The 20,099-nt window shown below is 59.0% G+C and overlaps 1 protein-coding gene across 4 annotated transcripts; it reads right to left on the bottom strand.

Annotated features, from left to right (window-relative positions):
• Positions 1–5,514: 5,514 nt before the first annotated feature.
• PROM2 (prominin 2) lies at positions 5,515–18,742 on the bottom strand. 4 transcript variants are annotated; one of them, XM_057309146.1, is made up of 24 exons: positions 18,364–18,742; positions 17,717–17,766; positions 17,099–17,301; positions 16,883–17,003; positions 16,555–16,618; positions 16,177–16,266; positions 15,752–15,951; positions 15,430–15,504; positions 14,580–14,643; positions 14,191–14,350; positions 13,753–13,905; positions 12,667–12,790; positions 12,454–12,545; positions 12,255–12,339; positions 11,350–11,496; positions 10,772–10,843; positions 9,874–9,966; positions 9,684–9,737; positions 9,284–9,364; positions 8,993–9,061; positions 8,214–8,303; positions 7,876–7,982; positions 7,452–7,526; positions 5,515–7,259 (listed from the first exon to the last, which is right to left on the bottom strand). In XM_057309146.1, the coding sequence occupies exons 1-23, from the start codon at positions 18,611–18,613 to the stop codon at positions 7,463–7,465; spliced, it is 2,508 nt and encodes an 835-aa protein (XP_057165129.1). In that variant the 5' UTR covers positions 18,614–18,742; the 3' UTR covers positions 5,515–7,259; positions 7,452–7,462. The 4 variants fall into 4 exon arrangements, with proteins under 4 accessions (XP_057165129.1, XP_057165130.1, XP_026335777.4 ...); XM_057309147.1 differs by having other exon boundaries at positions 7,456–7,526; XM_026479992.4 differs by having other exon boundaries at positions 5,515–7,242; positions 7,456–7,526.
• Positions 18,743–20,099: the final 1,357 nt, after the last annotated feature.

Below are 20,099 nucleotides of genomic sequence, written 5' to 3'. Positions count from 1 at the left end.
GCCTGGGGAGCCTCCCTGAGGCAGTTCCAGAACAGGCCAGCCCCTTCCCTGCTGTCCCCACAGACCACCTCTGGCTGGCTTAGTCTAGATGGGCTGTGAAGAAGGATCTGGCTCCACCTAGGCCTGGGGTCTTCCTGGTGTCCCTCCAGCTGCCCTGCAGACATCTGTGGCCACCCTTGGTGCTGGGCATCCTTTCTGGGGACATGATTCTGGGTCTCTGGGTGGGAAATGGCCTCACTGATGGGAGCTCCCCACGGGAAAGGGTGAAGCCGCCATGGCCGCATGACTTGGATCACACACAGAGGTCCTTCCTCCTTCATCTGTCCCCCCACCCTCAACTGCCACCCTTTTGTCCCACATGGGGTCTTGCAATGAGCAGCCCTCCACGCTCCTTATATCCCAAGGCAGCCTGTCCCTCCAGGGCCTGTCATCTGTCCCCACCTGGATCTGAGGTTGGGACCACATTAGGGAGGCTGAGGGACCTTGTCAGATCTCCTGGGGGATGGTGGTGCTGGAGGAAAGGGGTGAGGGCCCCTGAGTTTGGGAGGGGGATCCTTCCTGCCCCTTGGGAGGGCAGACTCCTAGCCATTTGCTCAGCCCCGGGAAACCACCCAGGAGCCAGGTGCCCAAAACCTCCGCCAAGTTTCCCTTTTCTGCACCCGGAGGAGCCAGCCTGTGCAAGTGGTTTCCATGGAAACGGAGCCTGAGACACCCCCCTCCTTTGCAGCATGCACGAGAGAATTTGCACTCCCTTCTTCTTCTTCTTCTTTTTTTTTTTTTTTTGAGCCAGCCAATTAGCTCCAACTTTCAGATCCTCAGGGGAAGAAAATAGTCAGGAGTTGTTGACCCACTGAAGCAAAGAGGACCGTTTCCAGGCCAGAAGACAGCCCAGGTGTCCTGTCCTGCTAGACAGGCTGGACCTCATGCTGGGAGCCCCGGAAAGAGGGTGAGAAGCCGCTGGTCAAAGGCCAAGCTCTCTGGGGCCGAGTCCTTGCACACGGGCCACCTTTGCTCTGAACAAGCTCCCACAAGCAGGGACTCACTGAGCATTCTGTCTTCACAGTGGCCTTGGGAGGAAAGTGTCATGATCTCACTTTGCAAATGATGAAAGTGAGACCCCCCAAAATTAAAGGATTTGCCCAGGGTCATAGGCCAGAAAGTGACAAAGCCGGTAACGCAGCCTGGTCCTTTCATCCCAAAGTGACCATGTGGATAAAATCCCACCCTACCGCCTACATTCCATACATCAGCCAGGAAACCCCCACCACACCATCTAGGACAGGCCGGGCCTGACTCGGGGCATGGGGTGAGGAGGCTGAACCCCAAAGAAATGACTCCCCAGACCAGCACTGCCCTCTGCAGAATCATCCACCTGCTACCTGGGGTGCCCGCTGAACTTCCGCTGCTACTCGGGATGCTTTCTTTCAAGGGAAGGAGCTTTGAGCTGTGACAAAACGGGACAGCTGCCCCACCCTGCCAGGCCCCATGCCTATGGGCCTTGGGGACCTGCCACTGTAGCTGCCATCAATGAGATGCCCCTCATACAACATTCACTTGGGGTTCGTGGGCCCTGCCATGATCCTTGCCCCACTACAGGCCCCCTCCTTCCCCCCTCTGGCCCCCACACCCTCAGGGCTTTTCCAGAGCCCCAGGCACTCCCAGCTGGGTCCCCTCGCTGGGTCCCCTCGCTGGGCCCCTGGAGGACACAGGAATGAGAAAGGGCAGGAGGGAATGGAAGGGGAGGAGTCCAGGAGCAAGGCTCTTCACACGGGCCCCAGTGGGGCTGAGAGGCCCTGACAGTGGTGTGGGCTTGTGGGCATCAGCAAACCTGCCCCAAGAGGGAGCCTGGGAGTTTCTAAAGATTCTTCAGCGGCATATCAGACCCAAAAAAGGTTAGGAAAGGCTGCAAGAGAGCCTCACCTTGTGGCCTCACACACCGCAGCCTGACGGGTTTCAGCTGTGGTTTGGCTCACACTGGCGGGCAGGAGGGGGAGCCCGAGGATGGGGGAGTTTGGAAGGGGGAAAGGAAGGGATCCTTTCAAGCCTGGAGGAAGGCTTTTTCTTTGTGTTACAACATTTGAGAGGAGGCAGTGGCGAGCGCTTTCAGCCGGCTGGGGGCTATCCTCTCTTCCCCCCTTGGTGAGGGGCCCACATCACCTCCACCCACAAGTCCCGGGTCTTCTGGACCTTCCTCAATTGTTGTGCACTACCCTCTCCACTCCAGGCCCAAGTTCAAATTCCTCCTTCTCAGGTACTCCAAACCTGGCTCCATGGAGCCCCCAGTCTGTATCTTTTCCCTGGGTCGTTTGGGGGGGCTCTAGCCCTGCCTGCCCCTGGCCAAGCAGGGGTGGTGCAGGGGGAGAGAGAGAGAGAGGGTTTGGGCCCTCCCCCACCGCAAGCCTGTCTGTGAGGGAGGCCCCTCTGGGTGGAGATGGACATGTGGAGCCCCCTCCTCACAGGAGCTTAGGAAACGTAGGCGGCCCCCAAACAGCCCTCCTCCACTGGCCACAGCACTCGGGGACGTCACTGTGACGCTGCGCCAGCACGGCTGTGGAACTGGAAAGTCCCTGTCACTTTGTGTCTCCTACTGATCCTTGAAATCGCTTCTTCTGCCTGCCGTGGGGCGCCAGGACAGACACCTGGCAGGCCCGGGCACCTGCTTGGTGGGGGGATGCGACGGTTCTCCATCCCTGCACCGCCACACGGTGACTCTGCTCGGGTGGGGTCTGCGGCCCACGGGACGGCTTGGTCCTGCAGGGCGCTCTGGCGCGGGAGGGTTAAAGCTACGCTTCTCCCTCCCGCAGGCACCCCGTGGGTCCTCAGGGCCTGCCCCCACCCCCACACTGGGCTACTTCACGTGGGCCTCAGGGCGCCACGGAGCCTGGACTCCCTGTCGTCTCCAGCTTCTGTCGCGTGGTCTGTGCACTCTTCAGGCAGCCTCCTGGAAGCCGGCCTCAGAGCCCACCTGGCCCCCTGACACGATCGATCCCTCGCCGGTCGATCCCTCGCCTGGACCGGTGGCCCCTTCCTTGGCTCTGCCACAAGCAGCCAGCCTGTCTCTGGCTCTCTAGAGAGTGCAGGTGGAGGTCAGACATCAGTCCAGCCAATTTCTCAAACTGCAGGGGACACCGTGAACTCTCTCGGAAGCCGACTTCCTTCTGGCTGCAAGGGTGGGCGGCCCAGCCCTCCCCCTGGACTCTGCTCACCTCAAAGTCTCCCTCCTCTAACCTCAACACCTGACTGTTGGGTATCCTCAGTGTGACGAGGGTTCAGGCCACCTCAATTCTGCATCCCTCGTGGGCAGAGGTCGGGGCTGCAGTGGGGTCAGCTCTCAGCACACGCCCCACCTTCCTCCCCCAGGGTGCTGCGGGGTTCGGGCAGCATTTGTAAGATGGGGTAATGCTCACGGCTCCAGGAGTGGCGCCTCCAGGAAGGGCGAGGAGGGATGGGGCGCCATGGGGAAGAGCCTTCAATGAGCAGTACATGGTATGCTGGCCACACCTCCCAGTTCAATCCCTGATGTTTAGGCCTAGGGAGACAGGGCACTAGGAGAGAAAAGTAGAGGTCCTGACTCTAGGAGGGTAGAAAAGCGGGACACTGTCCACGACCCCCCCGAACCGGAACACAGGCTGACCCCAGAGAATTCAGATACCCCTGGAAATGCCACCATTATCGGTTGATGCCTCTGGGTACGTTTCACCCCTTCTACTCAGCTCATATCCAGTCTCTGGGCCTTGGTTTTCTCAACCATGAATAGGTGAACAACAGTGCTTGCATCTGAGCTAATTCACATGAAGTGCTTAGCACACTTCCTGGTTCATTCTCAGAACTCAACATTGACTGTGTTTGACCCCTCAGGGGGCCTCTTCCCACTCGGCCCTTCCTCTGCACACTGGAGCCAGCTGGAACTGCCCTGGCCACCCACCGGGGACCTCAGGCGGCCCAGCCCATGTGGCATTTCCTTGGCAGAATCTGGCACTCATGGCCCACGGGGCCTTTGCTCTGGGATGGCCAGGCTGTAGCATCTGGTGTGTCCCAGGGCCTTCGATCTGTCATCCCTGCTGCCACAGGGACAGCAAGGACACTTGGATCAAATCTCCTCGGAGACAGGGCCTCCCTCCCACACAGCCCTGGGGAATGGGAACTGGCAAGTGTGCCCAGAAGGACACCTCCAGGGCCACCAGGACCGGGGGACCCGAATCCAAAGCCTGGCTGGGCTTCAACTTGTGAGACCTTGAATCTGCCCCGTGGCTTCCCAGGGTTTCGTTTGCTCAACAGTGAAACAAGCATGAAAATCCCCACCACCTTCAGAGGAATGTGGTGAAAACAGATGAGAATGTGACCACAAAGGGGCTTTGTTTCGCACATAAAGTAGGATTCGCATTTTAGGATTCCAGCATTTTAAAACTGGGAAAATGTGTAATATATTTTTCTCTGTGGCTATTTTTGTCTGTCACCTGCTGAGTGCCACCCCCATCCCCAGTTACCAGGGCCTACAGTGATAATCTCCAAACCAAGCTCCTTTGAACAGCCAGTGTTCAATTGGCTGGGTGAAGGTCTCTGGATCCCAGATTCAATGAGTGGCAGCCTTTCCCAAGTCACGGGGCGGGGGCGGGGGGGGGCTGGATCAGTTATTTTTATAGAACTACTACTTCTGATCACGGTAAACTAGGTAATTTGGCCTAAATTCCCAAAGGACAACTTAAAAGCTACTCAAAATATATACTTTTAAGTTTGATTGAAGGTATCAGAGAGTAAACAAGGGAGTAAAGAATCACAGGGCCAAGATCTGGGAAAAGAAGGAAACCCAGAGACATGTGCCTGACGTTTGGGGCTGCTTTCTCCCTGGGAGGTCTGCTGATCCCAGAAGACATCACGAAAGTGCTGAGCAGAGAGCCATTAGAGGGAAAAACAAGGCCCACCAAAAGGAGGGGGTGCCTGGCCAATCTTCCATGCTTTGGGTTGGGACCCCAGAGGGATTCACCCCCAGAATACAAATGAACTGGAAATAGACCAGCACTCCGAGGGACTGCAAATCATCTCAGTCCCGAAACTAGAGTAAAACAATCTTGGTTTGCTGGGTCCCAAGCCGTCCGCCAGATGGAGACATAATCCTCGAGATGGTAGATAACTTCATCCTAGGCCTCAGGTTATTTCTACAGGTTTTCAGATGCAATGGGTGGCATTCAATCAAAAGTCGCCAAGTACTTGAGGAGACGAGGCAAAACCAACAAAAACCAAGATAAACAACAGACACTAGAAATAGACTCAAAGAGGTTCCATATTAGGAAGTTATTAAATTTTAAAATAACCATGTGCAGTGCTCACAGAGAGAAAGAATAAGGTGGAGAACTGGAAATTATTTAACTGTTTTCTCTATTTTTATCCCATCAATTTCATTCTTAACATGCAGGGCGCCACAGTTCCCCTGCATAGGGCAACAGATGAGAAACAAGCCCAGAAAGCTTTGGGAAAAGCCAAAAAAAAAAAAAAAAAAAAAAAAAAAAGGCAGCTGTGCTACATTCAAGGATGCTGGGTCGGAGTGTGCTCGCAACAGCGACAGCATGTTGTGTGCACACCACCCTAATTTCTAGTAGCAAATCTGTTGCTGGCTTGTAAAATGCAATTCAACATAAACACCCCCTGAAACTCAGCGGACTGTAATCTTAAAGGGCTTTGCACCTTTGAACAGGGACCCGTCTCCCTCCTCCCTTGTACCTGCCAAGACCCAGCCCGGCCCCTGGCCAAGAGCAGTTATGGCAAAAAAAAACCACAAAAAACAAAAAACAAAGCAGCATCTGAGCATTTGTTTTGTGCCAGGCTCTTGCCAAGGGCTTTCCGTGCAATGTCACATTTTTCTAGCCTTAGGAGGTGGTCATGACTATTCTCTCCAATTTAGAAATGGAGACACTGAGGTCTAGGGAACACACGGAACATGTTCGAGGTGTCCTAGCTACCAAGCATTAAAGCCAGGAAGTGCAGCCAGGTCTTCCTGCTCCCACAGTGGGTCCCACTCCCCATCTGCGGATTGCTGGGGTAATCCTGGATGTCTACGCTCAGAGGAAGCCTTGGATTCTCCCCTCCAAAAAACCAACTACCTATAGGGCCCTAGCCTGAGCTGGTGTCAGAGATCCAAGGCCAAGGCTTAGGAAGTGAGAATACTCTGGATCTGAGGTTTTGTCCATCTCTTCTCTTTCCTCCTCCTTTTCCCTGTTTCTGGAACTCAGCATCCACCATGCAGAGGGCACAGGATGGACTAGGCCTCATGCATAGGATAGGTGCAGTAGGGGCCACAGTACAAAATCCAGTTGTGGCCACCAGATCTCTCCTGGGAAAGCTGGGTGGGGGTTGTCAAAGAGGTTACCTTCTGGGGAACCAGGGGTGACACCCCCCCACCCTGGCCCATATCCCATGTCCCATGTCCCTTCCTAGGAGCCAGTGCTCAGAGAGGAGCTGCAGGACAAAGCACTATTTCCAACCCCGAGTGCAGGCAAGGGACTCAGCCCTCAGACAGGCCTCCCTCACTCCACAGGGTGGCCAGAAATCCAGGCCAGAGCCTGTGGAGGTCCAGGTGCCTGGGCAGTGGAGGGCTCGAGGGCCATGAGGCAGAGCCCTAGTGGCCCCTGGCCTGCTTGGTGGCTTTACCTGATTAGCTTAGTTGGGCAGGAGGGGTCCCTGGGTGCCAGCAAGGTAGTGGGTTAAGGTAGAAAGGGGACAAAGCAGGGAAAAGCGTATCCCTAGGGGGAGGACGTAAGGGCTGGGGCAGAGTGAAGCTAGGACAGGTGGGCAGGTCAGATGATGAAAAGGGGCAGGAGCTCGGAGAGGAGTGGGGGGAGGCGTGGGCAAGGGATGGGGCAGATAGTGACAGAATGGGGTTGAGCAGGGCCTCTGTCTCATCCATGGGGCGGAGGAAGGGTTCCAATAGGTGGAGAACAGGCAAGGAGGAGAAGAGACGTTGCAGCAAGGAGGAGAAGAGACCGACACCCGGGAGAACCTATCGGTTCCTGCAGCTCAACAAAAGTTAAATGTGCTTTTGAGAATGATAAAAGGGGTTCATGAGCAGCAAGGGGGTGGGGAAGAAATAGGTAAAATGGGCTCAGGTAACTGGAGCTGAAGGACAATCCAGGCCTGATGACAGTCTGGGCTCTGAGCAAGAGCAACGGAAGTCCTCTGGTCCAGTTCAAGTCCAAGCAGGAGGAGGGCGGGCAGCCCCTGGCATCACCTTGCAGCCAGCAAATACCCCTGTTATGGATCAAGAACTGAACAGGGAAGCGGGAAGGTGGGGAAGGCAGGGCTCAGGCTGGGTGGGCCAGATCCAACACTCAGAACCCACCAAGCCCCAGAACCTTCCTGCCCTCCTGGGCCCTAGAGACTCCAGATCCCAAACCCTTCCTTTCCCTTCCTACTCCCCATTCCCAGCACCAAGGAACCAAGGGGGTGGGGAAACTCACGCACTGGGGTCCTACAGCTTCAGGGAGGTGACCCGGGGGATGTGGAAGAGCTGAGTCTCCTCCGAGCTGGTGGAGCTGTGACGTCAGAAAAAGGAAGTGAGTGAACCCCCAGACAGAGACCCTCAGCCCCAACACAGGGACAAGCCCAGAGCACTGATGTTCTCCTGAGAAGCTCTCCAGGGACAGGAAGAGTTCCCAAAAGCTGCGCATGGGCGGGTGTGTTGCAACAGGAAGGCTGTGGGGCAGACACAGGAAAGAACTTTCTAGCCCCGGAGTGCTCAGAGCATGTGACTCTTCAGAGCTCGGCATGAGCCTTGTCTGCTGGGAAGATCTCAGGAGGGGGTGTGGCAGGGGGTCAGTACCCAGCGACTAGGACTCCTTCCTGGACCCCTGCTGCCCCCCTCAGTCCTGGCAGCCTCCTCACCTGAGGCGTTTCCAAATGGGATGAAAGTATTTGGAGGTCTTGACAGCAAAGATGATGCTGGGGATCAGGAAGAAGGTGCACCATGCCAGGCAGAACCAGAAGGCGTTCTAGAACAGAGGATGTGAGGTCAGCTCGCTGTGGCTAGGCAGCGACTTCGTCCCACCCGCAGGCCTCCCACTGACTCAGTGAGGGGCCTGGGGAGGCGTGCTCAGGGCTGAGAGGAAGTTCTGACGGGCAGGCCCGGAGGCAGTGCTCCTGCTTCACCTCAGGCCCCGCTCATGCTGCCCCTTCCTGGGGGCCTCCACGTCCATGAGCCCTGAGGAGCTGGAGGCACTCACCCAGGGGTCGGCCATCATGTCACACAGGACCACACGGCCATTGTCCAGGGCTGCGGAGAGAGGCTGGCAGGTGGCAATGCGCTGAGTCACCTGCGGTGTCAACATGAGGCGGGTGCGTGCAGAGACACTCAGACGCGCGGGTGTAGACCCCATACTCAGAGAAAGAGGGGGTCAGGGACAGAGACCGGTCCAGGGACACCGCTGGGAGCCATGGCACAGTTGCACACAGGCACGTGGATGCAGGAACGTAGCGATGAGGACACACTGACATGGGCTCATTGCTCTGCTCCTGCCTTTTCCATCCTATTCGCCAGCCTGTATTAGGTGCCTACTGTGTGCCCAGGACAGTTCTTTAAGTTCACATTCTCCCTGGAGGGGCCCCACTTGTGCTGTGCACGCACACACACGCACACTCGGGGTTCGGCAAGACTGCACCCGCCCAGTGTGGGTGCCCGACAGCTTGCACAGGCCTGCAGGAGGCGGTGCGCCTGGAGAGCTGGGCAAAGGGTCCGGCATGAGGAAGGGCACGGGGGCAAGGCCCTGGACAGCCACGGCTGGCCCAGCTCACAGGCCTCAGAGACGGGCTGCGGCAGAGGCCAAGTGAGCAGAGCCCCGCCAGGCAGCAGGGGTGCAGATGCCAGGGGCAGAGTTTGGGTTCAATGCTGAAGGCCCAGGGCAGCCCCAGGGGCTCCAGGGGACAGAGGAGGGGTGCAACAGTGTGAAGAGCTGGTACCAGTGGGAGCCTGCCTGGGGCCAGGAGGGCCTGGACCCCCACTCACCTCCTCTCTTACCCAGGCCACATACTGGGAGAAGTAACCCACCTCCCGGGTCAGGAAACACTCACTTTCCTGCAGGAGAGAGAGGAGCCCACGGCTGGTAGATGTCCCAGCCCCCCCTTCCCCCCCCCCCCATGGCCAGCACCAGCAGGACAGGCTGAGCTGGTTTCCTGGGAGCCACGGTGAGGGGACAGGGAGGAGGAGAAGCCTGGGCAGAAGCTCCATGTGCCTTAGCACCTCAGTCCTTCTCTGACCATGAGGCAGCCCCCCTGCCCCGCTCCATGGCCCACTCACATTCCTCAAGATGCTGGTGGCCCAGGTTGGCAGCTCTCCTTTTAGGTAAGTGACCTTGTCCAAGACACCAGAGGTCTCCACCTGGGCGAAAGGAGAGAGGCTTGATTCAGACCCTTGCTCAGTCAGGGAGCAGCCACGCGTTCACTCACCCATTCATTAATTCAATGTGTCACACACATACTCACCTTGGGTCGGGGGTGTTAGGCCCTAAGACACAGAGGCCAAAGATGGTGGTCTTTAAGGGTCTGCGGATCCACCCCCATTTCTTCCCACCCCCCAGCCTCAACCTCCAGGGGGACTTGGCAGAGTAGATGAGCTCCCAAGCCAGCAGGGCCCTTCCTTCCTTTTCCCCTCTGTTGCCCACCCGCTCCACCCCACCCTCTCCATCCCCAGCAGCCACCTGGAGATTCGGGGCTGAGGATGCCAGGGCCCTGACAGTGAAGTTGAGCTCGGCCTGTGGAGGAGACAGCAAGGCTGGTTAAGGGAAGGGATGCATAGAGAAAGAAGGTTCCCTGCCCCTCCCTCCTCTTTCACCCCTCCCTGCCTCTCCTCTTCCCCAGGTTCCAGGCTTCCTGAGCCTCCAAACTTACCACAAGGCTCTGCTGGGGGAGGACCCTCTCCTGATAGAGGTTTCTGAGCCCTTGGGCCTCCTCCTGCAGCTGCTGCCCCAGCACTGAACTGCCCTGAGGGGAGACAGAGATGAGAATGGCATTCTGCCAGGACAGGCCAGACTTTGCCAACATTTTCTTTACCCAACTGTTCAGTCCGACATACTGAGAAGACGTGGAAAGTGCTGGGCTCAGAGGCAGAAAACCAAGGCCTCCTTAAGCTCCTGGGCCTGATCCAGGTTTGGGGGCACAAAGCCCAAGTTCTAGGTCCACCGCTAGCTTCCTAGGGGCCTCTAAGCCAGCCACACCAAGGTCGTCTGAACTGCAGTGGCCTCTCCTAAGACAGGACGACTCCTCACTCCACCCATCACACGCACTTGGTGTGGAGTCAATGTCTCCAGAAGCACTTTTTAAGCTCTAAATATTTATAAATACAAAATGCTTTTTTTTTTCCAGTAGAGTTTAAGCTTCTCGAGGATAATTACCATGACATGTAATCCACAGCACTGTCCTCACACCTGCCCTGGCCGACCCCACGAGCAGTGTGCACTTAGCAACGCTTGCCCCACTGTGTGACGTCAGACCAGTTACTTCATCTGATCTGAGGAGGAGGATAAGCCACTTTACAGATCAAGAAACCGAGGCCTGAAGATGCTCAATGACCTGCCCATGGCCACACAGCCCACTGCAGGTAGAGCTTGAGTCAGAACTGATATTGCAAAACTCTTAAGCCCACTCAGGGCTCAGTGCTCACTGGTGGGAACCCTGCAATCCCCGGCCTTTGCCTTCGTGCTCCTTCCCAGTCCAAGCACCCCACCCTCTCCCACCTCCCGGGCCTCTGACTCCTGCCTGCCCAGTGGGGTCTCTGGCCCCTTCTCACTTGGGTCCGGGCCAGTTCTTCCAGCTCCTGGGCCAGCTTCTCCATGTTGGTGTTCACCACGGGCTTCTGGATCTGGAGACAGACAGGAAAGGCCGAGAGGGAATGCACTCTGGCTCCCCCAGCCCTCAAATTCCCAGTCTATTCAGAAGTACCCCACACTAGCTAAGTCTATTGTGGCAAATGGGTCACAGTGGGTTTGACCTGAAACTGTGAAATATATCAGGAATTTTCTATTAGGATAGAAAAAACCCCCCAAAAAAACAAAAAACAATGAGGCGCCCTCTGGTGTAACCCAATGAAGAGGCCACCTCCCTCCAGCATTCGCCACAGCAGTGGGTTCAGGACCATGAACAGCGACACGTGCTGTTGAGGGGAGCACGTTCGTTCCTGCCCAGCCCAGACCGGGGCACATGGTGTGTGGACACCCCCAACAGGAAGAGACCCCCCCCCCCCAGGGACATGTAGAAAAATGGAGGGAAAGTGGAGGGCTGTGATGACACAAAGCACCACCCCTCGGCCCAGCTCCTCTGGAAGCCCCTCTGTCTGCCATGGTCTGGCCTGAGACGTTCCCTGCGGACCTGAACAAGGAAGCTGGAATAGTGGATTTTCTCGATCCCACTGCTCTGCAGGGCTTCCAGGTCCCGGTGGGCGGCTGGGCTCAGCAGGTCCAGATTCTTCATGTCTACTTTGAGGTTCTGCAACTCCTGCTGCAGCTTGGCAGTGTACTGAGGGAGGGCGGGGGACAGGGTGAGGGCATGCCCAGCTGCCGAGCCAGGACCCCAGAGCTGCTATCCTTGGTGAGGAGTCACCAGGCCCTCAGGACCCTCCTTCTGGATATCCAGGGCCCCCACCTTGGATACTTCCAGCCCCAGACAGTTTCCCAGGAGGCCTCTGCTTCTCACCACTCCAAACCACCCCCACCAAGACCTACCTCTCCAACAGTGCTATCTGGCTAGTAGACAGCCACGCAGACCTTCCCTAGCCACCCACTATAAAATAGCTTCCCTGGCCCACCTTTATGCCTATGGGAGCTCAGGGGAGGGCCTCAGGGGAGCCCTCCCCCAGGGACTCCCAATATCATCACCTTCGTTTTCACTGTCACACCCCATCCCCAACCACCCTACTACTGACTACAGCATCCCAACCAATGCCTGACCTCAGGACACGTACACGCTAGCCCTGTCACTCACTGTCCCAGCCCTTCCTGCTACAACTGCAGCTGTGTTCAGTTCTTCCTGGAGCACAGTGCTTGGAGCTGTGCCCCCAGGCACTCACCCATCCTCCCACACACCCTAGAAACCATCCTGGCCTCTTGCCCCAGGCCAGGCCCTGAGCTTGCACCTGGGGCCTCTGCCCCCAAGGTACCTCCATCACTCTTGCAGACTTCTCGGGTTCAATAAGATGGTCCCACCACAGAGGCAAGGCGGGGGGGGGGGGGGTTCTGCAGGAGGGATCCCCATAGCCTTCCAGAAGGTTCCCTCACCTGGCTGATATTCAGGTGCTCCTCCAGGTCGTAGGAGTCATTGAGCTGCAGGACACTCCAGAGCGCGGCCCCTTCCCTGCACTGCCTGGGGAGGAAGAATTGACATTGAAGGTGGGAGGAAAGGACAGCAGGTGGGGGCTGACATCCCCTCCCTCAGCTCCTCCCTGCACCCCATCTCCTGCCAAGGCTTCCCACTCACTGATAGGCCAGGAGGATGCTGATGTTCTTCTTCAGGCCAAGAAGCTGAGACAAGTTCATGGACGGGGGCAAGTTCCCTGGGGTGTCTGCAAACTGGAAATGGGGCAAAGGGAAAAGGGCCCTGAGCAGGCTGAGGGCAAGGCCACCCCAGCTCCCCTAGAGCCTGGTGCCCTCCACCTCTCTCTGGGACCCAGAGCAGGGCAGGCAGGATCACCTTGTAGAGCTCCTTGCTCTCCCAGCTCTGGCACACCAGTGTCTGCACGTTGCCGCCCACCAGGAAGGTGGCAAAGACAAGGAGGATGAGGGGCGCAGCGAAGAGGAAGCTGAAGCCCGCACCTCTGGGGAAGGCAGAGGGATGGGGCTGAGGTGGGAGAGAGGAGGCTGGCTCCCTCTGTCCCACCACATGGGGGGCAGCTGGCATGGTCAGCGAGTCAGCCCCAGGGCAGAGCCCTTTGAGGACTCAGCCTCCTAGGGCCAGGAGGGAGAAGTCACAACTACTGGCTGGCCCCCTCCCCAGCCCCCCACTCCCACCTATCACTGATGCCCTGGCTGGCCCTGGCAGCCTAGAGGAGAGAGTAGCTGCTTTGCTCGAAGACACAGGATGGCCCGCCTCTGAGCCTAGGGCTCGTGGAGGAGACCGGCTCCAGAGCTCAGCCCTCAACAGAGGCACTCGGTGCAGTAGGGGCCGAAGCTCAGAGGGGCTGAATGGGACCAGTGCTGCTGACCTGTAGCGCTTCTCTGTGGGATAGGCACAGCCCCATGCCAGGGTTTGAGGCTTGGAGAACAGAACACGGGCTAGATTTCAGCCTCCACTCGCCCCTTTGGTCAGGCACCATGATGCAGTGACCAGACTGCACAACTGAACGTGGCAGCCTTGGAAACCATCTAGTCCAGAGATGGCAAACAGATTCAACCTCTGGGGCTGCCTCCCATTGGGTGCTATCTAAATGCTGGATTAAGAAGGATTCTGAGGCTACGTCTGGCTCAGTGGAAAAGAGTGCCCATCGGTTACTATAATTACCACTGGTATGGAAGGGGGAAGTGCTTCTTATTTGCCAATCCTGCTCTAGTCCAACCCTTTTACACAGATGAGGATGTGGAGGCCCAGATGGGTTAGTAATTGGCCCACAATCACCCAGTGAGTCGGTGCCAGGGCCAGACGTAGAGCTCAGCCTATTTCTGGCTCAGCCTCAGTTCCCAGGACTTGCTCCTGTAGGCACACTAGGAGCTGTCTACGGGCATGAGAGGAATCCAGCCAGCCCGGTGGGAGAGACCCTTCCCCTGCCCCAGCCCATCTTACATCAGGAGGAAGCGGGCTCCAGCCTCGCCCTTGGCTTCCGAGTGGCTGGGGTCCTCCCTGGCAGACAGCCCCCAGATGCCCAGGTTGAGGCCCAACAGGTTACAGACGACCACAAGCAGGACTGCGGAGCACAACACGCAGCCCAAAATCCACCTGCCACAGACAGGGTGCGGTGTCACTGAGAAGGGAGGCACCGGGATGGGCTGGCATAGCACCTAGTGGCTAGGTGGGGGCCCACCTCCTACGGGGTCCCCAGGCTCAGGTCCCAAGGACACATCGCCAAGGCGGAGACAGAGGCCCAAGGCGTAAGGGGTCTTGGCTGAAACGGAGGCAGACGCTCCAGATAGCCGGGGGTTGATGAGGGCTCCAAATTGGGCCCAGCGCGGCTGAGAGGCTGGGCTGCCTATCCCCCCCTCAAGCCCACGGGCTCCGTCGCACCTGTATTTCTCGTATCTCTGCACCTCCTTCAGGTAGGGGCGGCTCCTCTCTTCCACCTCCTCCAGCGCCCGGCTCCAGCGAGAGGCTGCCTCCCAGCCTGGGAACTCTTCGGCCAGTGTTGTCAGCCCTTCAGGCCTCTGGGCCACCACCTTCTTCAGCTCTGCCCCAAAGCAGCAGGGATTTATGGGAGGGGGAAGGCACCCAGGGGCCCAGGGAGGAGATGGATGGGCCGGGAGAACGTCTGGGACCCCCAGAGAGGGCCCACTCTCTGACCAGACCCCGATGGAGGACAGCCTTCACCCTCCACCCCCACCCCCACAGCCCCCTCCCAGAGCCTCTCTGGTGGGAGTGGCATGCTCGGCAGTCAACCCAGCCGGACAGGGCCTCACCTTTGACCACGCTGGCCGTCTGCAAGGCCGCCAGGATCGGGAGGGCATTGAAGGTGCTGTTCTCCTGCCAGAACAAAAGGCAACTATGCCTCCTGCTTTGCATCCACGGTCCCAGCTGGAGGGACTCTGGACAGCAGCAGACCCGGGGGAGGGCATGCCGCTCAGCGCTCCCAGCTCAGGAAATCAGGAAACAAGCCTCTCTTTGTTCTCTTGGTGGATGGCCTCTTCTCTGCTCCCTCAGCCCAGCCTGGCTCAGCTCCCCAAAACACTGCTCCTGGGAGACCCCTCCTTTCTCTCCCCATCCCTCTTGCCGAGACTGTTCTTGCCATGCTCTCCTCTTCCATCCATCCTGTGCGTGATGCCAGCCCTCGTTCCCTGAAGTCCAGCTCCAACCTACTCCTCCAGCCTCAGCTCCCATCGCCTTCCTCCTGGGACCTTCGGCTCCAGCCACCCAGCACAGGTGACTCACCATTTCCCCAACTCTGGCATTTTCCAGGCCCTGGGTCACAGGAGCTGACTCATGCTGCACCCTCCCCCACAGCCCATCTGCACCGAGGACTGTACCTCCAGGGCTTGGCTCGTGTTCTCGCTCCCTGGCCACCCCAGCCCCCACCACCTCGTGGGGCCCAGCTCCTCTTTCTGAGTTCCAGGCCTGCCTCCCCCACCAGACTGCATGCACTCGAGGACCAGCATCATGAGCCTCTAGCCAAGGGAGCCATGTGGTAAGGCCCTGCTTTGATCTGAGTCTTAGGTTCAACTGGGTTCCCACCCCCAAAGGGGGAAAATGAGGCCCCCTCACTGGTAAGCTACCAGGTGGTGGGGAAGTCGCATACACCGGGCAGGCACTCACCTCCTGGACCATGCTGGAGAAGTTGGCCTCTGGGACGCCCCTCAGCCGATGCAGGACATCGTCCACGGGGGATACCTGAAATGGGGGCGGTGGTACCACAAAGTCCATGGAGAGGCCACGGGGGAACCCTGAGGGAGGATGGGAGGAGCCCTCACTGTCCCCACGTGCAGAACACGGACCACCTCCTAGATGGCAAGGAGAACTCAAGGAGCTAAGACACAGGAAGCTCACAGCACAGCATGTGGCCCAGGAAAGCTCTCGCCCGCTGGCAGGCTGTGTGCAGAGGGGAGGAGCTGCCCCCTTCCCTTCAGGAGGCCCTCACCTTCTGGAAGTCAGCTCCCAGCTCCAGGGCACCAGCCCGGCTCTGGGCCTCAGTGCAGCCCTGGCAGCCGGGCTCCTGCAGCAGGGCAAGGAGGCGCTCACGGTGCTCGCGGACGGCCGGCTCCAGGTCCTGCTGTCCCTTCCGTAGCTCCACCAACGTGCTGTTCAGGGCTTGGAGGTGATCCACAGAGACCTGCAGGGCTGAGAGACCCCTTCTGGACCCGGCAACCTCAGAGGCCTTGTGGGAACTAGAACACCCCCCCTCCCCCACCCCAAGGGATGTGAGTTGTTAACCTCTGTAGTCCTAACAGAGATGCCCTAGGGCATGCTAAGCCAGGTTGGGAATCCTAGGATAGAGCCGTGAGGAAGTCACTGGGGGGGGGGGGGGAGCAAGCGCCGCCCACCCAGGCCGCTGACCCCGCTCACCCTGGCCCAGGCTGCTCACGGAGGCCAGCACCTCGTACACGGTGCTCCTGAGCCGGGTGTGGATGGTGCTCCCAATGCTCATGCCGACACCTGGAGAGCACAAGGCGGTCTGCCGGGCTGGCCCCCAGGAGCCTGGGCACCTTCTTCACCCACCCACGCAGCCTTCCCAGGCCCTGCACTGGGCTCTGCAGGGTAGGTGCTGGCTTCTCGGTCCTGCAGCACAGTGACTACCGTGCTCCCCAGCTGGGCCCCATCCCTGCCTCTTCAAGGGCATGCCCCGGTGGAGCCCAGGATAAGGGGATGAGAGGGTCCCCCAAGGCAGGCCGGACCAGGGGGATCCAGGGGCCCGCCAGTCTGTCAGCCAGCTGTAACCCTCACCGTCCAGGTCCTCCAAGACTCGCTTCTGGGGAAGGGAGAACTGCTGTGCCACGGCCTGCAGCTCCTAGGTGAACACAGGGTCATGAGGCTGCTCTCCCCCTGTCACCTGACAGCCCTTCTCTCGTCCCTTCCCCAGCTCTCTCCCAGGATGCCACACGCAGCTGAGTGGTCATCGGGAAGATGCCCTGGGTGCGTTTATGTATTATAGCAACTCTCCAGCAGGGGGCAGTCAGGTACGCGCTGAAAGGGGGAGGACTTGCGCTATTCTGTCCTGCCTGGGGCTGGTGCTCCCGCAGGGTCCCGGAGCGAGGGGTTACTCGGTACTTACCTGAGGGACATCGGAGACCAGGCCCCGGAGGCTGAGCAGAATCTCAGGCACGGCCTCAACACTGGGGTCCACCTGCTCGTGCATGTGCTGGTTGGTGACAAAGGCACAGACCACACCAGTCCTGCAGGGATGGGGGAGGAGGCAGGGGCTTGCTGGATGCCCATGGGCACCTCGGGCCTCAGCCCACGCCTCCCACCTGGCCTGAGTGCCCCTCACAGTAGCACGAGGGTGGTCAGCAGCAGGAAGGCCATGAGGGTGCCCCGCTCACAGGCCAGGGCCTTGTGCTCCGTCTTCACTCGGCCCCCACAGCGCCGGCGGCAGCGGCAACAACAGAAACACAGCCCGGCGATGGGCACCACCAGCAGGTAGAGGCCGGCGATCACAGCACACACCACGTAGCCCGCCTCGTACCGCACCACCTGGGCAAGGCAGCAGGCATGAGGGGCTGTCCTGACCCTCACACCGCGGCCGCTCCTGCCTGACGCCACAGGGAAACCAGAAGGGGAGGGAAAGCACACACAGCGGGCACTTTGCACACATCTCCTTGAACCCATGCAAGGTGCACGGTGTCCTTGTTATTTACCAGCTTGTAAACAAGGAAACTGGAGTCCATGTTTGCTCCCTGCAAAACCCCAGGGCCAGTTAATGGCAGATTTGTGGTTTGAAATTAGGTCTGCCAAGTGCAGCGCTAATGGAAGGGGGGAAGGGATGCTTGGGACCCCACCCTGGGGACACCCAGCAAAGTAGGCTGAGCTGAGGAGGCTTTCTACTTCTGCCCCTCATTCTCACCCTGGACTCCCTTCCCCCCTCCCCCGCACTGCCCCGAGGGCTCACCTCATCCACCTTCACCGAGGATGGCTCATTCAGCAAGGTCTTTACCAGCTCTGTGGAAAGAGTCAAGCCAGGGGAAGGGGGTATCTCTGGAAGGGCTGCTCCCACCACCATGACACCCTAGAAGAAGCCCTGGGCCATCATCCCCAGGCCTCAGTGCTGCCACAGGAGGAAGTGGCTGAGAGGAGGCCTGGCCGACCCCTCCTCCTGAACCCTACAGCTAGGCCCTGCAGTGGAGAAGCCGCCAGCCTGGTTAAAAGCAGAGAAGGGGCCGGGCCTAGCAGCCCTTTCCCTCAAGAGGCAGGGGACAGGCTGGCAGGGACAGGGCTGTGGCCCCTCCTGGTCCTCCCAACCCCTAGCACGACTGGACCCAAGGAAAATCTCAGCCAGGTCTTTGAGAACTTCTAATGTAAGTTCTTCCACTTGAAGGGATTAAACTGGGGCTCAGAAAGGAAAAAGGGCTTGCCCAAGGTCACGCAGGAAGGTCTCCAGGTTATGCCCCTCGGCCCCGGGGGCTTCTGGGAAGAAAGCCGGGGGTGGGGAAGGCCGGGGTCCCTGCCCTCCGGGTGCCAGCTGACAGGGTAGGGGAGCCCCCCGTGGAGTAGGGACCCACTAGCTCCGAGGCCCACCCGAGGGAGGGGCGCACTCACCGGCGGGGAAGGGGTTGAGCTGCACCACGGAAAGGAAGCGGCGCACGGTGCCGTACAGGGGGTTCAGGGCCCCGGGAGGGCGGACGCGAGGGGCCAGCCAATGGACCCTGGCCGCCGGCGCGAACGCCAGGCGCTCTGCGCGGCCGAGGGACCCGCAGTCCGCGGCCCCCGCCCCCGGCGGGCTCAGGCCCAGCCCCAGCCCAAGCCCCAGCCCCAGCAGGGGCGCCAGGAGGCCGGGCGCGCGCGTCATGGGGTGGGCCGGGGGGCTGCGGGGCAGGCAGGACGGGGCTCAGGCGGCCGGGGGTGCGGACAGAGCGCAGGGCAGGCCGTGCATCCTTCACCAGCCGGCGTCCCCGTGGCTCTCAAAACCGGCCCGACAGGTCTGGGCTCCTGAGCTACCTGTGCGCCCGCCCGCAGCGCTGGAAGGGCAGGGGCGGAGGCCTGGGGTAGAGGGGCAGGGCCTGGCCCGGACCCGCCCTCGGCGGCCTGGGGTGGGAGCCCGGGCCCCTCCCCCCTCCTCAGACCCTCCCGGGAGGGCCGCCTCCGAGCTAGGTAGGGGAGACACCTCGGGAGCTCTGCACCGTTTGGTGGCCCCATTTCAAATACTATATTCCATACCCAGACCCAACAGCCCAGTCTGGGACTGGGAAAACAGCCACCCAGTGAAGGCCTGGCCAAGGGCTGGCAGAAGGCACAAAGCCAGGATCAGGCTCCTCCCCCAGCTTCTTCTGGGCCGGGCTCTGTCCCTTGGGTTATGCCCGCACCTGCCGCGGATCCAATCTGGAGCAGAGAGGCCACCAGGCTTTGCCCAGAGTGTCTCTCAGAGGAGCCACTGGGACAGGCACACTCCTTTGGGAGGGTGAATCCCGGCAAAGGTGTGCCCTTTGGCCCAGCAATGCCCCATCCAGTCATCAGCTGAAGGAACTAATCAAGGATAGGGCCAGAGATGTGCCTACACAGGTCTCTGCTTTGTCAGTGGCTGTCTGCCCAACACCCAGAGGGTGCCTGTAGCTGAGCAGGTTGTGAGGAAATATTGCTAAACGGTTGGGGGATGTTTCTGGCAGCATTATTCGTGATACGGAAACTATCCTCATGGCCACCACCACCGAGGAAATGGTGAAATGAGCATCTCACGGGACACACAGGGCAGTCAGTAAAGAAAATGATGTGGAAATGGCTATTTTGACCTGAAAGATACAATGCTTTAAGAAGTGCAAACAGCTGCTTCCAGCACATGGACTGAAGGAATAAAATACTGACTGTCTCTGGGTAGAATCATGGTCATTTTAAATTATTTTCCTGCTTATCTGTACTTGCTAATTTCTGTGCAATAAACATGTGTTTACAGAAGTAGCAGAAGTTTGTAAGTTTCCATGTTAGCCCCATTCTCCAATGGGAGCCCTGGAGGGAGGCTCTGCCCTGGTTCGCAGGGGTGAGGGAGGGGCACAGGGATTCCGGGCTGCTCGTGGGGGTTGGGGTGAGCCCTAAAGAAGTAACTTAAATTTGAGTCAGGGCTGAGCCTGCAGCAGAATCCCTCCTATGGCTGAACCCACAGTTTCCTCCGAGCCGGGACAAGAGTACTGTCAGAGAAAGAATAGTCCAGTTAATAACGGGGTGCAGACAGGAAACAGAACCTCATCAAAGGGTGACTCAGAGATGAGGATCAGGGCTGCAATGAGGAATGGGCTGGGGGTGCTGGGCCCTCGGGTCCAGGAAGGGTCCAGAACCATCACTGC

The sequence above is a fragment of the Ursus arctos genome, unplaced genomic scaffold, assembly GCF_023065955.2.
Source record: "Ursus arctos isolate Adak ecotype North America unplaced genomic scaffold, UrsArc2.0 scaffold_8, whole genome shotgun sequence".
Lineage (NCBI taxonomy): Eukaryota > Metazoa > Chordata > Mammalia > Carnivora > Ursidae > Ursus > Ursus arctos.
Note: the sequence above shows the minus strand (reverse complement) of the source record. Positions and strands in the feature narration are given on the sequence as shown.